Raw genomic sequence first — 24,448 nt, forward strand, 5'->3', positions numbered from 1 at the left:
AGGAGCAGGGCCCTCCTATCCCTCTTGTATTGAACTGTATTGTTGTTGTATTGTCTCTCATTATATTGTAAAGCGCTGAGCAAATTGTTGGCGCCATATAAATCTTGTATAATAATAATATAATAATAATAAATCAAGTGGTGATGAGGCAAAGTATCGCCTCCTCACCACCTGTCAAACACAGTTGGATCGCTTTGTAGTAGCGCAGCAGTGCCTGCTGCACTTGTGAATGAGGCCTTACTTGCACTCGGTAGCAGCACCCTTAGGGCTTGTTCACATGTAAAGTTGATGGGTGGTAAGACCCTGCTTTTGAGTCACAGTTTTACTGCCCCAATCCTTACCCCCTTTAGCTGCTGAGGCAGCCGCCAAAGGTGTACACATGCCGCAACAGGAATTAAAGCTGTTTTGGTGGGTGCTACGTCTGCCAATTGCAACCCATTCAAGTAAATGGGGCCACTCTGCAAGCTCTCTGCAACTGTATGCTTCTGCGGGGTCCAAGGGGTTAAAGCAGGTGGTAAGAAAGCAACACTGCATTAATCCTTTGTTTGCTGCACTGCACAAGGTTGCAGGGCACTTGCAGAGTGGCCTTATTCACTTGAATGGGTCATACTTGGCAGGTGCTACACCCACCATCCATGACAAGGCATATAACTCCTGCTGTGGCTGTGACATGTGTACACCCCTGGCCACTGCAGCTAAAGGGGTGTGTGGTTGGGGCAAGGGTGGTAAAAACATGTCTTAACTATGAGGTTTTACCACCTCCCAAATGGAAAAAATGTAACTGAACCTCCCCCTTAAAGGCTGCTTTCACACTGATGGGCTGAGGTTTACCTGCACCATAGGTGTAGCACAGTGCACCTGTGACTTTCCTGGGTCATCTGCACTTTGCCATAGGGTTTTATTATATGCAACACACCAAAACTCCATCCTCAGGAGTTTTGGTGTGCTTTCAAATTATGCACTAAACCCGCAGGATATAACAAAAGTCTATAACTAAGCACAGCAAACCCGCGGGAAAGCTGCAGGCACACTGCACTAGCAGTGTGGATAAACCGTAGCACATCACTGTGAAAGCAGCCCTTTACTATTATGCCCAGTGTATTCCTTCACGCTGACCTGAAGATCTGCTCTTTCCTGCTGCTGGCACCACTCTAGAGACCGCTAGCAGGATAAGAGGTGGAGTTTAGTTGGTATCACTCTGCATTGGACAGGAGTCAGCACCACAAAGGAGACATCAGCTTATGCTGCTCTTGCTCCCTACTACAGCTCCAACTTTCCAAGTAGCCCCCCTGCATTGTACTCTGATGTTCTGGGATGGCGGGTCAGCAAGCCCAGACTGTGATCTACCAGTCACCTGGCCACGACCTACTGGTTGCTGACCCCTGCTCTAGGCTAACGATGGATCTAGCTCTGACCAATGCCATTAATTTAAATATTAGCATGGGAATTATTCTTTTTTTTTTAGTTTACACAAAAATTTAAGCCTCCATAAAAACACAAGAACGGACATGAACGTTAGCTAATCAAAAACCACTAACTTCAATCAAGAAAAAAAAGATTTAACACACAGACATTTTACCACTCAATTGTGTGGTGATCCAGGAGTATACAATCACAACACAATTAACATTTAGAAACTATACTTACAAAAAGTCATAGTCTTTATAAAACGCATTAGCATCAATCTGAAACTTTTTCACACCATCAAGCAAATCTGTCTTCATCTCTGGTTGCACTTTGATGAGTAAATTCTGGGTTTGCACAACCTAGAAAAAAGGCACATTAAAACCCAGACCATATGATTGTGATTTTCATGATTCACACACATCAAGAACTAAGTTTACCTGTGTGTTTAAATTCTTCCAGGCGTAAGCTAATCCGTCTACACGCTCTGCATTGCCATCTTGAAACAGTAGCTCATATTTTACCAGAAGACTATGAGATTCCTCAATAGGTCCAATCATCATGTCAATCTTAATTTCTGACTCTCTGATTTCTTTCAATGCATCCATAGCTCCACGCACATCATCAAGATCATTAATAGGTCTATTCAGTCTCTTACTGAGATTATCAATAAAAGAATAAATCTCATCCATATCCATAGCTGCTTTTTTATTCAAAGCAGAACCAATGGCTCTCTTCCACCGACGACATTCCTGTACCAAAGCCATTTTCAGACAATCAGTTGAGAAGTCAACAGAGCCTACAATGCAGTGACCTGGAAGCTCGCTGATTTGGGATTCCAATTGCTGTAAAATAAAATAATTGATACAACCCAAGTACAGTATTTGCATAAAGACTGAAATATCTATTTGAGGGCAACAGAAATGCACTTTACTTACTGAGTAATAATTGAGTTGACTTCGGAATTCAGACATTACGGGATTAGTGTCAAGGAACTCTTTAACTTTTTCATCAACATCCTATAAATAACAGAATCAAAGCAAAATAAATGAGACAAGGTCCTGTGTGCATGGGAGATAACACTACAAATATATGTAAAATCGTCATGTGACAGAACATTGAATTTAAAAATAAATGATACTCCAAATTATTGTGGATTTTTTAAAATTAATAATTGTGCAGACAGTACTTTCTTTCACATATGTATTTTGTTCAATCTCTTCACTTGTAGTCACATCTAAACAAGTTATTGTGGGTATAATGCTTAGCTCTATGGAAATTGTTAGATGGAAGGTAGCTGCAACATTTATAAGCCCCAACAACACCTATATTTATTTATTTTATCGAGTTTATATAGCGCCAAAGGGTTTGCTCAGCGCTGTACAATAGAGAGGGGGGACAATACATGAAACAGTACAGTAACAACAAACAGCATACAAGGGGTAAGAGGGCCCTACTCTTTCGAGCTTACAATCTAGGAGGGAGGGGGTAGAGGTACAGGAGGAAATGGCTGTGGGGGATGGAGTGGTAGGAGGAGGGAAGGGCAGCGGCTGTTAGGTGAGGGTGGGGTAGGCTTCCCTGAAGAGGTGGGTTTTCAGGGAGCGCCTGAAGGTGAGGAGGGAAGGTGACAGTCTGATGGATTGGGGTAGTGAGTTCCAGAGGATGGGGGAGGACCTGGAGAAGTCTTGCAGTCGTGCGTGGGAGGAGGAGACCAGGGAGCAAGATAGAAGGAGGTCCTGTGAAGAGCGAAGGGTACGGGTAGGGTGGTACCTGGGAATCAGGTCGGTGAGGTAGTTAGGGGCAGTGTTGTGAATGGCCTTATAGGTCAGAGTGAGCAGTTTGAATTTAATGCGTTGGGCAATGGGGAGCCAGTGGAGGGAGAGGCAGAGGGGGGTGGCAGAGGTGGAGCGGCTGGTGAGGTGGATGAGTCTGGCCGCTGAGTTCAGGATGGTCTGAAGCGGGGAGAGTTTGCACTGGGGTAGGCCGGTGAGGAGGGAGTTGCAGTAGTCAAGGCGTGAGATAACCAACGACACCTATAAGCTGCATGCTCTAATAAAAAGGTCTAAACAAAGTTGTATCGCTAAGTTAACTATAGTCATTGAATATTTTGAAATTTTGTAGTTCAGGCAAATGATGCTCTGTGCAAAGGAATTGCACATAGTGGCCCTGAATTTCCTCTTCTGGGGTCCCCCACTGAAGATCGTGGCTCCTCCTTTTCTCCCAGTACCGCCATAGCAAGCCTCTTGCTTTGGGGCCACTCATGCAGGCTTGATCCTGAGCTGGGATGTGTGCATTCATAGACACACACAGTGTGACTTGGTGCCAAAACCATCTCCCTCCTCAGAGGATTTGATTGACAGCAGCAGGAGCCAATAGCTCCCACTACTACTGAGTCTCCTGTGAGTGTTGGGGATGCAACAGCATGTACTATATACAGTATTGTGTGTTAATATCACTTGACCAGTGGATGGCACTGTACACTAAGGTTACCAGTTGTGCATATCGGTAAAACTTGTTGGTTCTCTTTTTCTTTTCTCTCTCTTTTCATAACTAAGATGTCTGCCATTACAGTTTGCTGAAATGTTTTGTATGTTTGCAACTTAAGCCACACAAGTAAACCAAGTTCTGCCTCATCACAAGCTACTAGTGTCTTCTCTAACACATAACCAACAGGTTATGGGCCCAGCTCCAGACACTGAAAAAACAAGGACAAGGAAAACTACAAGCAAGTAAGTGCTGCATTTACGATCCTACCAAATCCTGTGTGAGGAAACAAGAGCTGTATCCAATTCACTGAAAGATGGCAAGTGCTTCTGATATGAAGTTTACAATAGCAAAGCTCAACAATACCAACTACCAGCTATGGAAGTTTAAGCTTGAAATGCTGTTGTCAGGGAATGGGAAGATCGCCTCGGCGATCGAATCTGCACATGCGTAGAATCCTGACAAGACATACAGGCAGGCAGGCACTAGGACCCAGGCGCGCCTGTCACCGATGACTGCGCCGGGCAGGCACTAGGACCCAGGAGCGCCTGTCAGGAGTTGGGCAGCCTATTTAAACCCAGCTCTTGCAATGCTCAAGTGCCGTATGGTCTTACCTGTTACCTGTGTTCCTGTTTGATCCAGTGTTCCTGAATACCTTGTTGCCGACCCAGCCTGTTCCTGATACTGCTGTCTTCTCCTGCTCTGATCCCTGGCTTGTCTGACCATTCTCCTGCTTAACCCTGCACGTTCTGATCTCCTGTTAACGAACCCGGCTTGTGACCAGTTTATTCCTCTGCCTGCTGACTTTGTACCACGCTGCCACCACTGTTACCGACCCAGCCTGCCTGACGCTGCTCTTGTGACCTCCTCACATCAGACTCTCACCTGCTATACACCTCCAACGGTGCTTCTACCACAGCTGGGTGAACTCAAGGGCCACGACCTGGTCTCGGCCTGCTCCAAGTCCATCCCCACCATCAGGGGCCCTGGTGAACAAGCAGGTAGGGACTTAGATTCCGCGCCTTGGGGGAATCCAGTCTGTGGAGTGCTAGAGGCTACCGCTGTAGGATCCCTGACAGAACCATACGGCCATGACAGAGTCTGGAGGAGGACCTTCACCCTGGGAAGAGATGTGCCAACATCTGGCAGCACTCACACGAGCGGTGAAGACCCTGGAAGAGGGATACAAGCACCTGGAGGGACAGGTTCAGAGCCTGGCCGCACCAACACCCACAACATTGGGCTCAGTGGGAACACCTCCCGCCACGGGTTCAGCAGGGCCTTCCACTGGAGGAGCATTTACAATTCCTCCGCCAGAACCAAGAGTACCGACCCCTGAGCGGTTCAGTGGGGATCGAGGGAAGTTCAGGGCCTTCCAAAACTCCTGCCAGCTATACTTTGACCTGCAACCCCGGACCTTCTCTTCAGAATCGCTGAAGGTGGGATTTGTTATATCCCTGTTGCAGGGCGAACCTCAGGGATGGGCCCATCGCCTGATGGAGGCCCACCACCCACATTTGAACACTGTGGCCACCTTCTTTAAGGCAATGGCACAGCTGTACGATGACCCGCATCGAGCTGCCTCGGCCGAGGCAGCCCTCTATTCTCTACAACAGGGACGCCGGGCTGCAGAGGATTATGCTGCGGAGTTTAGGCGCTGGAGTGGAGATACACAATGGAACGACGCAGCCTTGCGCCACCAGTTCCGGTTGGGACTGTCGGAACCACTGAAGGACGAGTTGGCAAGAATAGGGGTTCCAGACTCCTTGGAAGGTCTAATAGATCGTGCGATCCAAATCGATCGCAGACTGCGGGAAAGGAGACAGGAGAGGTCCAGCCAGGGGCAAAGAACCTCATGGATGCTGCCAAGAGTACCAGTCATGCCAAGGGTCAGTGTCGGCAATCGGGGCCCAGAGCCGTCAGAGGGAGCCGAACCTATGCAACTCGGCTTGATGCGACCTTCCCTTTCTACTGAGGAACGACAGAGGCGTCGGGCAAACAACCTGTGTCTGTACTGCGGAGCAGCGGGTCATATGGTGCGCTCCTGTCCGGAGAAATACTGTAAGTCCTCTATTTTCTCTAATATATCTACTGTGTGCACAGGCAACCCCACTCACTTGGCTGTACCTGTGTCTTTTCAGCTCCCAGGAGGAAGCATACAGGTGACGGCTATTATTGACTCCGGGGCATGTAGCTGCTTTGTTGATCTCAGTTTTGCTACCCAGCATCAGATACCGTTACTCACCAAAGAACATGGGTTGAATATTTTCTTGGCAGATGGGTCTCAAATAAAATCGGGGACGGTAGATCGGGAGACTCCTCCCATACACACCACAGTGGCGGGACATCACCAGGAGTTCCTCCGTTTGGACGCCATCGCGTCCCCCCTATTTCCAGTTATTCTGGGGCTCCCCTGGCTACGAGCTCACGACCCCCAGATTGACTGGAAGACCGGGTCAGTCCAGTTTCCCTCACAATACTGTCAGGAACATTGTTTATCTAAGTTATCATTAAATACACAGGCCCTACTGGCTGTAAGCCCTGATGCCGAGTTAGCCCAAATTGTGCCTGCGGCCTACCACCAATTCTTGGATGTATTTAGTCCACGGGGGGCAGAAGTTCTTCCCCCACATCGAGCATATGATTGCCCCATTGATCTGCTCCCAGGTTCAGAAATCCCTTTTGGCTGCATTTTTCCACTATCTGAGCGAGAACTAGGGGCACTAAAAGAATACATTGATGAGAGCCTCCGTAAGGGATTTATCCGCCCTTCCACATCACCGGCCGGGGCAGGGATTTTCTTTGTCGAGAAAAAGGACGGATCCCTGAGACCTTGTGTTGACTACAGGGACCTCAACAAGATTACGGTCAAAAACCGCTACCCCCTTCCTTTGGTTCCAGAGTTGTTTCAGAGGTTAAAATCAGCATCCATTTTTTCTAAACTGGATCTCAGGGGTGCCTATAACTTGGTAAGGATACGTGAGGGGGATGAGTGGAAAACGGCGTTTCGCACTCGGTTCGGGCATTTTGAGTGTCTAGTCATGCCTTTCGGGTTATGTAATGCACCAGCCACCTTCCAGCACTTTGTCAACGACATTTTCAGGGACTTCCTTGACATTTTTGTAATCGTCTACTTGGACGATATCTTGATATTCTCCTCGTCTTTGGAAGCACATCGGGGACATGTTAGGAGTGTGCTAGAACGTCTCCGTCAGCATGGACTCTACGCTAAAGCTGAGAAATGCTGTTTTGAACAGAAAAGCATCTCATTTCTTGGTCTAATTATCTCCACCACGGGGATCGCTATGGACCCTCAAAAGATCTCGGCCATCCTGGAATGGCCTGCCCCCACGGATAAGAAGGGCATCCAGAGGTTTATTGGGTTTGCCAATTTTTATAGAAAATTTATAAAGAACTTTTCAGGCCTGGTAGCACCCATTACTCAGCTCACCAAAGTGGGAGTACGTTTCCAATGGACCCCAGCAGCACAGGCAGCTTTTGAGGCATTGAAAAAGCTATTCACAACGGCTTCCATTCTGAACCATCCTGATGCATCATTGCCCTACATACTAGAGGTAGATGCATCGGAAGTGGCTGTAGGAGCAGTGTTATCACAGAGGGTAGGGGCCAAGGAGCTGATGCACCCAGTGGCTTTCTTTTCTAGGAAGCTCTCCCCTTCGGAAAGGAATTATGATATTGGGGATCGGGAATTACTGGCCATTAAGACCGCTCTGGAGGAATGGCGATATCTGCTAGAGGGGGCCCCACATCCCATTCTGGTCTATACCGACCACAAAAACCTCGAGTACTTGAAAACCGCTAAACGCCTCCGTCCACGCCAGGCCAGATGGGCATTGTTTTTTGCAAGGTTTAACCTCCACATAACGTATCGTCCTGGGTCAAAAAACACTAAGCCAGATGCTCTTTCCCGGATGTTTGAGGACCCTGGAGAGAACCCCCAGCCAGACACCATCCTGCCAGCAGGTAGCTTCCTACTGCTTCAATCTGAGCTGTTGTCTAAACTGCAGGCTGCTTCCACCCGGGTCTCTGACCTGCCTGGAGTCTCCCTACTGAATAAGGAGGGACTCTTCTGGAAGGGGGAACAAATCATGGTACCCAAGGAGGTCCAGTCCCTGGTGTTAGGTTACTGCCATGACCATCCCCTAGCGGGGCACTTTGGGATACATAAGACTATAGATCTGGCACGACGCACATTTTGGTGGCCAAACATGGCCAAGGATTGTGAAGCGTACGTGAGATCTTGCCCCATCTGCAACCGGAATAAACCTACCAGAGACAAGGCCTGGGGCCTATTGAGACCTTTACCAATACCTGACCGTCCCTGGAGTATGATCTCCTTAGATTTTATTGTAGAATTGCCACCCTCGCAAGATCACACCGTGATCTTTGTGGTAGTGGATCGCCTTTCTAAAATGGCCCATTTCCTTCCACTAGCCAAGACACCATCTGCCTCCGAAACAGCCCAAGTGTTCATTAGAGAGATTGTGAGGCTTCACGGAGTGCCAAGAGAGATTGTCTCAGACCGGGGGGTGCAATTTACGTCCAAATTCTGGAAAGCGCTATGTGAGGGGCTGGAGATTAAGTTATCTTTTTCGTCAGCATATCACCCCCAGACAAACGGGCAGACAGAACGAACCAATCAGACTCTCGAGCAATATCTGAGATGCTACACATCATTCCTGCAGAATGACTGGCTGACACTTCTACCAATGGCAGAATTTGCATATAATAATGTGAATCATTCCGCCACCAACCAATCCCCATTCTTTGCCAATTATGGGTTCCATCCTACCTTCCTGCCAGACCTGGTTCCTGAGAACTCAGTCCCGGCAGCCCAGGACACCTTAGAGTTCTTTACTACCAATAACAAGGTATTACAGGAAACAATGGCTAAGGCCCAAGAAGACAGTAAGAGGTTTTGTGACAGGAAGAGGAAGGGAGAATTGGTCATACACCCAGGGGATCGGGTTTGGTTGTCAACAGCCAACCTAAAACTGACATGCCCATCCAGAAAATTGGCACCCAAATTTGTGGGACCTTTCCCAGTAGAACGCAAGGTTAATGAAGTGGCATTTAAACTGACTCTCCCCGAGTCCCTCAAAATACATCCAGTCTTCCACGTATCATTATTAAAACCTGCAGTTCCAGACCCCTTTTTAGACCGCAGGTCTAGACCTCCAGAAGCTATAGATATCAACGGGGAGGAGGAATTCGAGGTGGAGGCAATTTTGGATTGTAGGAAGAGGGGTGGTCAGGTACAATACCTGATCAAGTGGAAAGGCTTTGGGCCGGAGGAGAATTCGTGGGAACCAGCCCAGAATGTCCATGCCCCCAGATTAGTACGAGAATTCCGTCATAGCCAGCCACAAAGGAGGAATCGGGTGGGCATCCGGAGGCTGCCCGTAAGGGGGGGCAATGTCAGGGAATGGGAAGATCGCCTCGGCGATCGAATCTGCACATGCGTAGAATCCTGACAAGACATACAGGCAGGCAGGCACTAGGACCCAGGCGCGCCTGTCACCGATGACTGCGCCGGGCAGGCACTAGGACCCAGGAGCGCCTGTCAGGAGTTGGGCGGCCTATTTAAACCCAGCTCTTGCAATGCTCAAGTGCCGTATGGTCTTACCTGTTACCTGTGTTCCTGTTTGATCCAGTGTTCCTGAATACCTTGTTGCCGACCCAGCCTGTTCCTGATACTGCTGTCTTCTCCTGCTCTGATCCCTGGCTTGTCTGACCATTCTCCTGCTTAACCCTGCATGTTCTGATCTCCTGTTAACAAACCCGGCTTGTGACCAGTTTATTCCTCTGCCTGCTGACTTTGTACCACGCTGCCACCACTGTTACCGACCCAGCCTGCCTGACGCTGCTCTTGTGACCTCCTCACATCAGACTCTCACCTGCTATACACCTCCAACGGTGCTTCTACCACAGCTGGGTGAACTCAAGGGCCGCGACCTGGTCTCGGCCTGCTCCAAGTCCATCCCCACCATCAGGGGCCCTGGTGAACAAGCAGGTAGGGACTTAGATTCCGCGCCTTGGGGGAATCCGGTCTGTGGAGTGCTAGAGGCTACCGCTGTAGGATCCCTGACAGCTGTTATCCAAAGATGACTTGTGGCAGGTACTAGATACACACAGACCCAATGACTACCCGGAAGAATGGGACAGAAAAAGCAGGCAAGCAAAAGCAGTCATAAGCCTGTTAGTGGAGGACGATCAACTCTTTCATATAAGGAAAGAAAACACAGCTAAAGGTATGTGGACTGCATTACAAAAGCTGCATGAACATGCAAACCTAAACAGTAAACTATATCTGCTGCGCAAACTGTATAAGATGAGGCTGGAAAAAGGGCAGGAAATGGGTGAACATGTAAATGCTATGCTAGAAATTGTGGACCAGCTGGGTGCAATAGGTGAAGAAATGGAAGACAATCATGTAGTAGCACTACTGCTATGCAGCCTTCCAGAATCATACAGTGCCCTTATAAATGCTCTAGAAACTAGACCGGAAACTGAACTGACGCTAGAATATGTTAAGGGAAAATTAATTGATGAATACAGCAGCAGAAAGGAAAATTTGCATAGTGAAGAGAACGAGAGACCAGAGGCAGCTCTGAAGGTGCATGAAGGCATAAGACAAAGCAAAGAAACCAGGGTATGTTTTCGCTGCAAAAAGGCCGGTCACCTGAAAAAGAACTGTTCAATCTGGAAAGCTGAGCAGCGAAAGCGGGAGCTACCCACAAGAGAAAGAGCTAAAGCAGTCATGAAAGAAAATGAAAGTGCATCATGGAGTGGTACTTTTAAAGTGACTCAGAATAGTACCTCACATGGATGGTACATTGATTCAGGGGCAACAAGTCACATGACAAGCGATGAGACATTCTTCACAGAAATTGATTTTAGTGTAAAAGATAAAGTCTTCCTAGCAAATGGGAAAAGTATTACAGCGGAAGGTAATGGTCAGGGATTTCTGAACTGCAAAACGCCATCGGGGCAAGCAGAGAATCCTTCTAAAGAATGTTCTATATGTTCCAAGCCTAGAAGGAAGCCTCCTATCAGTTAAAACCCTTGCAAGCAATGGACTCACTGTCCAGTTCAGAGGTAATGAATGCACAATTCAAAATGGAAAGCAAATTCTAGCAAAAGGAAGGCTAAATGAACATCTGTACAAAATCGTCACTCATAACCCACATGACAAGTGCATCCATCTGTGGCATAGAAGATTGGGGCATCGAAACCCAGAAGCTATAAAGGACTTTGCAAAGAGAGGTCTATCAGAAGACATGAAAATATTGCCTTGCCACACACTCAGCAAGTGCACGTGTTGCATCAAAGCAAAGGCCACCCGAACCTCTCTTCCACAGAGCAGTCAGAGTAAAACCATCAAACCCATGGAACTGATACACAGTGATGTGTGCGGACCAATGAAAATCATCACACCTGGTGGGAACAGGTATTTACTGACTTTCATCGATGATTATTCCCGGTACACAATAACGTATCTAATGAAGCACAAAAGTGAGACATTAGAAAAACTTCAAGAGTTTGTAGCTATGACAAGCAACAAGTTTCAAAGGAAACCTGGAATAATACGCACTGACAATGGAGGGGAATATATGAATAAAGAGATGGAATCATACCTAAAGAAACAAGGTATTATACACCAAACAACCGTACCATACACTCCTGAGCAAAACGGCGTAGCGGAACGAAAGAATCGCACTCTTGTAGAAATGACCAGATGTATGATTTCGGATGCTGCCTTACCTAACAAATACTGGGGAGAAGCAATAATGACTGCAACATATCTACAAAACAGGCTCCCATCAAAATTTATTGAGAGTACACCATATGAAATGTGGAATGGATCAAAACCTAACGTAGGACACATCAGAGTGTTTGGCTGTAAAGCATATGCCCACATTCCAAGTCAGAAACGCTCCAAGTTGGAGAACAAAGCCACAGAAGACATTCTGGTGGGCTACAGTGAGCAGAGTAAGGGATATAGAATCCTTTGTCCAAAGACCAACAAGGTCACAGTAAGCCGCAGTGTTTATTTTGATGAAAGTGAAGCACCAGATAATACAATTCTTGAAAAATGTGGAGAGGATTTACGCGCTGAATCGGCAAGAGACACTGACCCATGCGAAACAGGACAAGAGCCAGAACAAGAAGTGGAACTTACAATCAACGAGCCAATAGAACCCAGCGAACAACAAGAAATCAAAAGATCCTCTCGAATGACAAAAGGGATCCCACCTCACAGGTTATCATACGCTGCTAAAACACATCAAACACAGGAGCCAACATCCTGGGAAGACATAGAAACTTTGCAGAGAAGGGAAGCCGATCAGTGGAGAAAAGCAGCTGTAGGAGAAATAAAATCACTTCAAGAAAATAAAACTTGGTCACTAACAGAATTCCCTTCTGGTCGCAAAACCATCGGAAGCAGATGGACTTTTAAAGTGAAATATGATACAGAAGGAAACATCTATTGATACAAAGCAAGATTAGTTGCCAAGGGAAACTCCCAGAAATTTGGAGAAGATTACGATGAGACATTTGCTCCAGTTGTGAAACATTCCACCATAAGGACACTCCTTAGTATTGCTGCTGGAAAGGGAATGCAAGTAAAGCACATAGATGTCAAAACCGCTTTTTTGTATGGAGACATCAAGGAGGATCTGTACATGGAACAGCCACCAGGATTTGAGAAAGAAAAGAACCTTGTATGCAAACTGCAAAAGAGCATCTATGGGCTCAAGCAAGCAGCGAGAGCATGGAATGAAAAAGTGAACGAAATACTCAGAAAAGAAGGGTTCTCAAAAAGTAAAGCAGATCCATGTCTGTATTCAAAGAATCAAGAGAACAAATGGACATACATCCTAATATACGTCGATGACATCTTGACGTGTTTTGAACAAGAAGGGGACTATGACCAAATAGTTCACAAACTGAAACAAAATTTTGAAATTAAAGAGTTGGGGAACATTATTAACTACCTAGGAATTCAAATAGAGCGGGAAGAGGATGGAAGCTATCTTCTTACCCAAAGTCAGAAAATTACAGAAATGTTAGAACAGTTTCACATGCAAGATGCAAAGGAAGCGAAAACACCAATGGAACCAGATTATCCAAAAAACAATGGAAAAGAAAACTTGTTACCTAACAATGATTATTACCGCAGGGCAATCGGAAAATTGCTATACATCGCCACCGTGACAAGACCAGACATCGCCGTAGCAGTGGGAATACTTTGCAGGAAAGTCGCAACACCATGTCAACGCGACTGGAATGCAGTAAAGAGGGTAATGCAGTACCTAAAGGGAACAAACCGGATGAAGCTGCAATTTCCAGCATCGTCAAACCCAAAACTGATTGGATATGTAGACGCCGATTGGGCTGGAGACACCACTGACAGCAAATCTACAAGTGGTTACATCTTCCAGTATGGACAAGGAACCATAAGCTGGTCTAGTCGGAAACAAGTGACTGTTGCACTCTCTTCAACTGAAGCGGAATACATAGCAGCAGCACATGCATGTCAAGAAGCCATTTGGATTCGTCAACTTCTACTAGACATGGGACTGAATATGTCACAACCCACACCCATCTTTGAAGACAATCAGGGATGCATAAAGCTTACACACTCTGAGAAGATTAACCCAAGAACCAAGCACATTGATGTAAGATATCATCTGCTCAGAGACATGCAAGAACAAGGGGTTATCGACATCCAGTACTGCCCATCAGAGGAGATGACAGCAGATGCACTCACCAAACCTTTGCCAAGGGAACATCATTGTTTTCTACAAAAGAGACTAAATGTCATATAATTATGCACATGCCTTTGAGAAGGGGTGTTGGGGATGCAACAGCATGTACTATATACAGTTTTGTGTGTTAATATCACTTGACCAGTAGATGGCACTGTACACTAAGGTTACCAGTTGTGCATATCTGTAAAACCTGTTGGTTCTCTTTTTCTTTTCTCTCTCTTTTCATAACTAAGATGTCTGCCGTTACAGTTTGCTGAAATGTTTTGTATGTTTGCAACTTAAGCCACACAAGTAAACCAAGTTCTGCCTCATCACAAGCTACTAGTGTCTTCTCTAACACATAACCAACAGTGAGAAGAGTGAGAAGGGAGAAGAGCTGCTGCAGATGAGCACAGCTCTTGATAGGGATTGTGCTCAGGTAAGTGTTTAAAGCGGTAGTAAAGTCCCATTGGTGATTTTTATCTACAGGTAAGCTTATAATAAAGCTTACCTGTAAGTAAAATAAATATCTCCCAAACGTGTACCGTTTAGGGCAGGGGTGGGCAACTGTGGCCCTCCAACTGTTGTAGAACTACAAGTCCCATGAGGCATTGCAAAACTGACAGTTACAAGCATGACTTTCAAAGGCAGAGCCATGATGGGACTTATAGTTCACCAACAGCTGGAGGGCCACAGTTGCCCACCCCTGGTTTAGGGGATATTCACTCCTTCGGGAGCCAGTGACAACACTGGCACATGCAGTCTGAAGGAACAGCATACCTGTGCCGTTCCTTCAGAGCACTATGCCATGGCCTGTAACTCCCGCGCACATGCACAGGAGTGATGTTATTCAGGGCCATCTTAACAGCATCATGGGCCCTTGGGCAAAGTAATGCACTGGGGCCCCCACAAGCCTGCACTACTGCTCACCAAATGCAATGCATTCAAATAAAAGAGTCCATACTGCAACTTCCCCACAACTGCGTGCAATGCACATAGTTGTGGTGGGGGTGATTCAGCATTTATAGCAGGGGTAGGCATCCCTTGAGATATGGAGATCTACTTGAATAACATGAAAGATCACTGGGGTTCAGCAACCCCAATTTTTAAGAAATTAACTAGCAAGGTCTAACTAAATGTTACTGTAGAAATATAAACATTTAACCTGCTTTAAAAGTTAACTTCAGTGAGCGACTAGTTTCAGGCCTGAATACAGGACAGCGTATAGAGGTCAGCAATGACTATAGGGGTGAGCAATTTGTAAGACACATAATAGGGGTTAGTAGAACAGTGAATGGTGTCAGTCAGTAGTGAAGAGGATGATGACAGTTAATAGGCCAGTGTATCGTGGCAGTTAGTAGGGCAGTGGATGGTGACAGTAAGTAGGGCAGTGGAGGGTGTCAGTTAGTAAGGTAGTGGGTGAGGACAATTATTAGGGGTGTGGATGTTGGCAGTTAATAGGGCAGAGGATGGTGACAGTTAATAGGGCAGAGGATGGTGACAGTTAGTAAGGCAGAGGATGTGTCAGTCAGTAGTGCAGAGAATGTGTCAATAAGTAGGACAGTAGATGGTGACAGTGAGTAAGGCAGAGGATGGTGACAGCAGGGCTGTGGATGGTGTCAGTTTGTAATGCAGTGGATGGTGACAGTTAGTAAAGCAGAGAATGGTGACAGTTAGTAAGGCAGGGGAAGGTGACAGTTAGTAAGGCAGGGGATGGTGACAGTTAGTAGGGCAGAGAATGGTGACAGTTAGTGAGGCAGAGGATGGTGACAGTTAGTAAGGCAGAGGATGGTGACAGTTAGTAAGGCAGAGGATGGTGACAGTTAGTAAGGCAGAGGATGGTGACAGTTAGTAACGCAGAGGATGGTGACAGTTAGTGAGGCAGAGGATGGTGACAGTTAGTAAGGCAGAGGATGGTGACAGTTACTAACGCAGAGGATGATGACAGTTAGTGAGGCAGAGAATGGTGACAGTTAGTAAGGCAGAGGATGGTGTCAGTCAGTAGTGCAGAAGATAATGACAGTTAATAAGGTAGTGGATGGTGACAGTAAGTAAGGCACAGAATGGTGACAGTTAATAAGGTAGTGGATGGTGACAGTTAGTAAGGCACAGAATGGCAACAGTTAGTAAGACAGTGGATGATGACAGTAGGACTGTGGATGGTGTCAGTTAGTAGGACAGTGGATGGTGACAGTAAGTCAGAGGATGGTGACAGTAAGGCAGAGGATGGTTTCAGTTAGTAAGGCAGAGGATGGTGACAGTAGGGCTGTGGACAGTGTCAGTTAGTAGGGCGGTGGATGGTGACACTTAGTGAGGCAGAGGACGGTGACAATTAGGAGTGCAGAGGGTGACAGTAGGGCAGAGGATGTCAGTCAGTAGCGCCATGATATGTGTACAGCGGCTCACTGGAGAGCAGAAACATTTCTCATGTGCAGAGAAGGGAACCTTCAGAGACACATGACTCTTCTTTCTCCTGGTGCGCTGATCCTGGTTGGCCCTCCTTTCTCGTCCATCCCATATGATGTTACACACAATCGCCCGATATGGTCGTGAGAAAATGTCCTGCTGGAATCAGTGCAGCATGCAAGGTAATTCCTTCCCTGCACCGCTTTGCAATGTGGGAGGAGCAGTCTAGGGGTCAGTAAAGCAGAATCGACGATGTACCCATCACCTGGCCATGATTAATGGGTAGATCGTGATCAATAGGTTCCCGACCCCTCATTTAGAGGGTTAAAACTGGTGGTGGGGAGGCAACATATTGCATCCTTACCTCCTGTCAAACGCTTCTGAAAAGCAATCCTTGTGTGGATTGCTTTTCAGAAGAGTGGCAGTCTTTTTCAATTAAAGAGACAGTGCAGCAAAGGGAGGGACATGTGCCATTTACAAGTGTCAAGTTGTGCAGTGGACTTACCAATTTTGCAGCCTCTAGTGTGTGTCCTCCGATTTGCCACCTGCAAATTAGCATAGTGCTGTATGTGTATCCACATCAGCGGGTGGAGTATGGGTTGGGCTGCCAGAGCAGGCACAGCAGGGATTGGCTAGATCACAGAGGGGTGGGGCACAGCCACAAACAGCAAAGTGCACTCGTTCCCAGCCACAGACTGCCGGTTGGGATGTGGAGCCGGAAATAATCAAACAGCTCAGTCTGGAGATATGCACCCGCTCACAGTCAAGCACTCCTAGTTCAGTGGCCATCAGAGGCGGAGCTGCTGAGACAGCCAATCAGCAATGGTCAAAAGTGATAGCTTGAATATGGCAAGCAGAAGGTGCAGCCGGTACCTGCTCAGTCAACCCCATTGCTAACAAAACTTAAGTTACAGTTATCATGCCACCTGATCTTCGTACTACATCCCCCTAGATTGGAGCGGACCTGATGGGGCTCCATGAGCAGTCACCGAAGATCCACTAGACACTAAACAGGCTGAACTGCTGTAATACTGACACTCAGTGGCTGAATATCTCCTTGCCATGGGAACTCTGCCATACTGAAGTCTCTATCTGCTCAACCCAGCTCTGATGAAGAAGGGAGCACCCTTCGAAACGCGTTAGCCTTCACCCCCCCTTTTCGATTTACCTGTAACCCTGTTTGGATTATGGTTACTTATGCCTGTTATACCATCACTTTGTGAGTATATTTCCTTATTAATACAATTAGTCACTATTTATTGAGGTAATGCGCAAGGTTTGTGCGCTCTTTCTTTCATCTTCCTCTACGGGGTTCCATGAGCACCTGGGGCCCCTGGGCAGTACCCAGCTGTGCCCACTCAGTAACACGGCCCTATCGTCATTGCGGTTCCACCATTACAACTGGCAAAGCCCGCATACCTGGAATGAAGACTGGAGGGCTGGAGGGCTTCATTCTAAGGTATGTATTCCATAATGTGCTAGTATGCAATGCACACTAGCACATTATGCCATTGCCTTGCAGGGAATTTTTTTATATATGTCGCAGTTTACTACCACTTTAAGGGGGGAGCTGGGGAAGCAGCTTTAGAAGAGTATTTTACCTTAATGCAGAGAACACATTAAGGTAAAAAAAACCTTTTGCCTTTCTAACCACTTTAAAGAGGTTATAAAAAGAATTACAGTTAATTTAAGACTTGCTGCCAAACATCTACAGGCATGATATTCTGATGGAAATTTAGATATGACACAGCTTGGTGTAGAAAAGAAAATGATAAATGTTTTACCTGATTCCAGATTCCAGAAAATGTAGTAAAGCTGTTGAGTACATCTGTAGCATCAGCTTTAAGAGACAAGACAATGGAGCTGAGCTGGATAACAACTTTGCTCACATCTTTATGTTCACTGATTTGCTTATCCAAAGGTTTCAGCACAACCATCTTAGTAAGTTCATCTCCCAGATCTCTGGCAGCATTTTGCTCTAGCTGTGAATACAATGGAAAAAAGGAATAAAGACATGTACAAACAATGTTATCCGCAAAGCTTATTTTATTTTTAATAGATAATTACAATAACGAGGTTAGGTGATAGTGCTAGAGAAAATGTAAGCACACTCTAGGGAATGGTTTGATTTTTGCCAAGCCACAGTTAAACCAAACCTTAAACTAGCCATAGATAATTTGAATCTCTTCAGCAGGGACCGGCCAAGATTTGAACCACAATGAGCAGGTTGATTGTACCCAAGTCGATCCATCGATTGACTTGGATATACCCATCATGTAGAATTGTTACATGTGATTACTGAGAGCGGCTATAGCTACTAGCAATAATGACTGTAATCTCCTGGCAAGGACAGCTCCCTGCACCCCCCACCAGGAGAACACAATAGCTCCACAGGAGGGATTCCACCATCAACACAAACTGTGTTGATGGGGGAATCGAGTGGGAAAATTGCACCATCTATGGCCTGCTTTACCCTTTATGCAAAACACAATTATGGGCGCAAAACATATTTCCTCATTCATCCCTCCCCTCCACCCCTGATATTTTCTTTTACTTTCATTCTCAGTGATCAAGCTCCCAAGGACAAATAAGGGAGGACAGACACAGACAACAGTAACAACTCTGAACTTTGTGATTCTGGATGAACATTAATATGATAATTTATTACTATCAATACAATGTAAATTACATAGTGAAGTATGAGCTATGATGTGTTTTTGTTTTTGGGAGAGAATATACTGCATGTCAGATATATACTGTATTTCTTAGTTTATTATGAATTTTGCCTTTTTAACATACATATCGATTTAAAAAAATATGAATTTTATTTGCATCTGGATATTGGTACCCATAAAGTCCCAGTAACAGTTGTACAGTTGTGTTCAAAATAATAGCAGTGTGTTGAAAAAAGTGAATAAAGCTCAAAATCCTTCTAATAGCTTTTATTTCCATCCACACAAATGCATTGGGAACACTACACATTGTATTCCAAATCGAAACATGAAGAAAAATATATGAAATTTGTGTTGTTCCTCAAAAAAAATTGAAGAAAAGTGAATATTAGACTGTTCAAAAAAATAGCAGTGTTTGTATTCTTCTTTACAAACTCAAACATTCACTATATAAACTGAAAAATGTTTGAAGATTTTGCTTTCCTTTGAATCACTTAATGAATATTTGGTTGTATAAGCATTGTTTCTGAGAACTTCTGTACATCTGTGTTGCATGGAGTCACCCAACTTCTGGCACCTGTGAACAGGTATTCCAGCCCAGGATGATTGGACTACATTCCACAGTTCTTCTCTATTTCCTGGTTTTGCCTCAGAAACTGCATTTTTGATGTCACCCCTCAAGTTTTCTTGTAAGGGACCGCCCGGCGGTACTACTAGCACTCCACTGAATAGGCGTCCCCAGCGCACGGAGTCTAAGTCCCAGGGTGCTTGTTCACCAGGGCCCCTGATGGTGGGGATGGACTTGGAGCTCCCTGAGACCAGGTCGTGACTACCGGGTGCGTCCGTCAGTGGTAGTAGTATGCGCAAGGGGCTCCCACGGGGAAGAGTCTGATGTGAGGAGGTCAGAAGACCCCACTGCACGGGATGGATGGATGGATGAGCAGGGTCAGACGGGCCGGGTCGGTAACAGAGAGGGCGGCAAGGTACAAGGCAGCGGGCATAGAATGGTCGGGTCACACGCCAGGTCAGCAACAGCAGGTCAAATCCAATAGGGGGCATTCAGGAGAGAGGTCAGGCAAAGCAAGGGTCAGAACAGGCGAAAACAGCAAGGTCAGGTTCAATCCGGGTCAATAACTTACAGGGTACAGGTTCACAGGATTCAGAATGCAGGAAAGACCAGAAGGCACTGAATGACAGCTCAGGGTCGTTTAAATATCCCGCCCTGCGCTGCCATTGGTGCCCAGCGGGCGGCCGCGGCTTCTACTGCGCATGCGCGAACTCGAACGCCGCGGCCGGCCCGGAACCAGTGCTCGAGTCCCTGCGCCGGGCGGCATACTGCGCCTGCGCCGGGACCAACGCGGCGGGGATCGAGGGGATCCCTGACATTGCCCCCCCCCTACGGGCAACCTCCGGATGCCCATCCGATCTCTCCACCACGGGTGATCGCGAAAGAACCTCCGGACAAGTCTGGGTGCATGGACATTATGGGCTGGTTCCCAAGAATTGTCCTCAGGACCATAGCCCTTCCATTTGATAAGGAATTGGGTCTGGCCTCCCCTCCTTCGACACTTCAGGATTGTTTCAACCTCAAATTCTTCTTCTCCTTCGACCGTTACCGCTTCCGGGGGTCTAGATTCCCGGTCAGGGAAGGCATCTGGGACCACAGGCTTCAGAAGGGACACATGAAAGACCGGGTGGATCTTGAGCGTGTCAGGGAGGGCGAGTTCATAGGCTACTTCGTTAACCATCCGTTTAATGCAGAAGGGGCCTATAAATTTGGGTCCCAATTTCTTCGATGGGCAAAGCATCTTTAGATTGGACGTCGCCAGCCAAACCTTCTCCCCAGGCCGCAATACCAGATCTCCTCTCCGTTTCCTGTTGAATGCTTTCCTGTAGTCTTCCTGGGCCCGACTGATGGCCACTTGAAGCTTCTCATTGTTCGCAGCGAAGAACGTTACCACATCTTGTGTTGCTGGTACTGGGCATTCCGACACCAAATCCGGGAGGAAGACTGGGTGAAAGCCATAGTTGGCGAAGAACGGGGACTGCCCTGTTGCTGAGTGGCGGGCGTTGTTATACGCAAATTCCGCTAAAGGAAGAAGTGGCAGCCAGTCATCTTGAGTAAATGAGGTATAGCATCTCAAATATTGCTCTAAGGTCTGATTGGTCCTTTCGGTTTGACCGTTAGTTTGAGGGTGGAACGCAGAAGAGAGAGATAATTTGATGTCCAGGGCTTTGCACAGTGCTCTCCAGAATCTGGACGTGAACTGGACCCCTCGGTCCGAGACAATGTCTTCGGGGACCCCATGCAACCTGACTACCTCACGAATGAAGACTCGCGCGGTCTCGGCCGCCGAGGGGGTCTTCTTCAACGGGATGAAGTGGGCCATCTTGGACAAGCGGTCCACGACTACCAGGATTGCCGTGTGGTCTCGGGATGGCGGAAGCTCGACTATAAAGTCTAGTGAGATCTTTTGCCAAGGCCGTTCAGGAATAGGTAAGGGTCGCAGCAGACCCCAAACCTTGTTTCTTGAGGGCTTGTTCTTCTGGCAGGTGACACAGGACCTGACATAGCCCTTACAATCTTTAGCCATGTCTGGCCACCAGAATGAGCGTCGGAGAAGTTCCAGGGTCTTTTCTGGGCCAAAGTGCCCCGCCATTGGGTGGTCGTGGCAATGCCCCAAGACCAGGGTTCGAGCTTCTTCCGGCACCACAATTCGATCTTCCCTCCATAGGAGTCCCCCCTTGTTCTGGAGTGGCCCTCCGCCTGGGGTAGAGAAGTTTGTGGATGCCTCCATTAGCCTGGAACGAAGGTCCGACTGAAGGACCAAGAAGTTACCCGAGGATAGGATGGTGTCAGGTACTGGGGTCTCCTTGGCGTCTTCGTACATCCGTGATAACGCATCCGGCTTAGTGTTCTTTGATCCCGGCCGGTACGTAATATGGAAGTTGAATCTTGAAAAGAATAGTGCCCATCTCGCCTGTCGCGGGCGTAGACGCTTGGCAGTTCTCAGATACTCTAAGTTCTTATGGTCAGTAAATATTAAGATGGGGTGCACCGCACCTTCCAGCAGGTACCTCCATTCCTCTAACGCCGTTTTGATCGCTAGTAGCTCACGGTCACCGATATCATAGTTCCTCTCCGCTGGGGTCAGTTTCCGTGAGAAGAACGCTACCGGGTGGAGCAGTTCCTTGGTGCCTTTTCGTTGGGAGAGGATGGAGCCTACCGCATTCTCCGATGCATCTACCTCCAAGATGTAGGGCAGAGCGGCGTCTGGGTGACCCAAAATGGGTGCCGAAGTGAACAGCTTCTTTAAGGCATCGAAAGCTTCCTGCGCTTCTGGTGTCCATCTGAATCGGGTCCCCAGCTTGGTTAGCTGAGTAATGGGGGAGACCAGACCCGAGAAGTTCTTGATGAACTTCCGGTAAAAATTTGCAAAGCCGATGAATCGCTGGACGCCTTTCCTGTCTGTGGGTTCAGGCCAATCCAGTATTGCAGCGACCTTCTGGGGATCCATCGCGACCCCCGCGGTGGAGATAATCAGGCCCAAGAAGGCAATGCTGGATTGTTCAAAACAACATTTTTCTGCCTTGGCGTACAACCCATGCTGCCGCAGCCGCCCCAATACTTTTGCTACATGTATTCTGTGTTCCCCCAGAGACGGGGAAAAAATCAGAATGTCGTCTAAATAAACGATCACAAAGGCATCCAGAAAATCTCTAAAAATATCATTTACAAAATGTTGAAACGTGGCCGGAGCATTACACAACCCGAACGGCATGACCAGATATTCAAAATGACCGAAGCGGGTGCGGAAGGCCGTCTTCCACTCGTCCCCCTCCCTTATGCGAATCAAGTTGTACGCCCCCCTCAGATCCAGCTTGGTAAAAACTACTGCTGACTTTAAACTTTGGAACAGTTCAGGTACTAACGGTAGTGGGTAACGGTTTTTTATCGTGACCCTGTTCAATTCCCTGTAATCGATACATGGCCTTAAGGTTTTGTCCTTCTTTTCAACAAAGAAGATTCCCGCCCCCGCCGGTGAAGTGGAGTGGCGGATGAACCCCTTCTGGAGGCTGTCCTCGATATATTCCTTTAGGGCCCCCAATTCGGGCTCTGAAAGGGGGAAGATTCGCCCAAAAGGAATTTCTGAGCCGGGTAACAGGTCAATGGGGCAGTCATAAGGGCGGTGGGGGGGTAGAGTATCAGCTCCCCGTTTGCTGAACACATCTAGAAACCCATGGTAGGCCGCAGGGATTACTTGTTTTAATTCAGCTTCCACCTCAGAGCACAGGAGGATTTGGGGGGTCCCCGGGCCCGAAGTGCGGCAGTATATCCGACAGTATGGGGAAGGGAACGTGATTACTCCGGTTTCCCAGTCAATCTGGGGGTTATGGGCCCGTAACCATGGGAGCCCCAGAATGACTGGGAAGAGGGGTGAAGCTATAGCATCCAGGCGGAGGAGTTCCTGGTGCTGGCCGGCAATGACAGTGGTGATGGAGGGGGTTTCCTGGTTCACTACCCCCGATTTTATTCTGGAACCGTCGGCCAAATAAATATTGAACCCCTTTTGTTTCAATTGAAGGGGAATACCCTGCTGGTGAGCAAAATTAATATCCACGAAGCAGCTGCATGCCCCAGAGTCAATTATGGCCGATACTTCCACGGTCCTTTCTGGAAGCTGAAAGGAAAGGGGCACCACTAAGTATTGGGATGGACCAACATTGCCAAGGGATAAGGAAGTAGAGGTGCACTTACTCAGTTTCTGCGGGCAGGAACGCGCCATATGACCAGCTTCTCCACAATAGATGCACAGGTTCTGGGATCGTCTGCGCAGATGTTCCTCTGGGGATAGTTTAGGCCGTGCCAGGCCGAGCTGCATGGGTTCGGGGTTGTCTCCAGGTGGCCGGTTTTGGATGACTGGCCTAGGTGTTTGACTGGGACCCTGAAATGATCCCCAGGGATTTCCATGACCCTGGCCGGACCTCTCAAACCTGCGTTCCCGCAGTCTACGGTCAATTTTAATGGTCAGGGCTATTAGGTCCTCTAAAGTCTCAGGTACCTCCACCCGGGCGAGCTCGTCTTTCAGGCCGTCTGATAGGCCAACACGGAACTGATGCAGGAGTGCGAACTCGTTCCAGCGAGTATCCCCCATCCACCGCCTAAATTCAGATGCGTACTCCTCCGCCGCTCGGCGGCCTTGCCGGAGTGTGTACAGAGTAGCTTCAGCAGAAGCTGCCCGCTGCGGGTCATCATAAAGGATGGCCATAGCATCAAAAAAACTGTCAACCGAACCAAGGTGAGGGTCATTTTTTCCCCGTAATCGATGGGCCCAGTCTTGGGGTTCACCCTGCAGGAGGGATATGACGAACCCCACCTTCACGGATTCAGTCACGAAGGTTCGGGGTTGTAGCTCAAAATAGAGGAGGCAGGACTCGCGGAATGCTCTGAACCGTGTGCGGTCCCCGTGGAAACGTTCTGGTAAGGGTACTCGGGGGTCGGCCGCCGGGAGTGGTGCGAGTGCCCCAGACACCAGCACAGGGGCTGCTGGAGGTGTGGGGACCGCGGCCTGTGGGGCAGGAACGGATATAGTGCAGGCCTGGAATTGAGTTTCAATCTGCTGACATCTATCCTGCAGGGCCGATACGGCCTGTGTCAAATTGGATAGGTGCCTGCAGATCTCCTCCAGCGGCGAGGGACCTCCT

At 47.7% G+C, this 24,448-nt stretch overlaps 1 protein-coding gene and 1 pseudogene across 1 annotated transcript in view; one reads left to right on the top strand and one right to left on the bottom strand.

The window, feature by feature from the left end:
* The window catches only part of LOC149452715 (dynein axonemal heavy chain 5-like), a 401,888-nt gene that overhangs the window by 275,624 nt on the left and 101,816 nt on the right, over positions 1-24,448 (bottom strand). The window contains exons 26-29 of the mRNA XM_089689046.1: positions 17,855-18,052; positions 2,343-2,423; positions 1,845-2,249; positions 1,648-1,766 (exon numbers count right to left, since the gene is read on the bottom strand). Of these exons, the coding sequence (XP_089545172.1) occupies positions 1,648-1,766; positions 1,845-2,249; positions 2,343-2,423; positions 17,855-18,052 (803 nt within the window). The remainder of the gene's footprint in view (positions 1-1,647; positions 1,767-1,844; positions 2,250-2,342; positions 2,424-17,854; positions 18,053-24,448) is intronic.
* LOC149452716 (uncharacterized) lies at positions 12,996-13,668 on the top strand (annotated as a pseudogene).

This window comes from Staurois parvus, unplaced genomic scaffold, assembly GCF_062004578.1.
Source record: "Staurois parvus isolate SC_StPar_1 unplaced genomic scaffold, SC_StPar_1.0 ptg000468l, whole genome shotgun sequence".
Lineage (NCBI taxonomy): Eukaryota > Metazoa > Chordata > Amphibia > Anura > Ranidae > Staurois > Staurois parvus.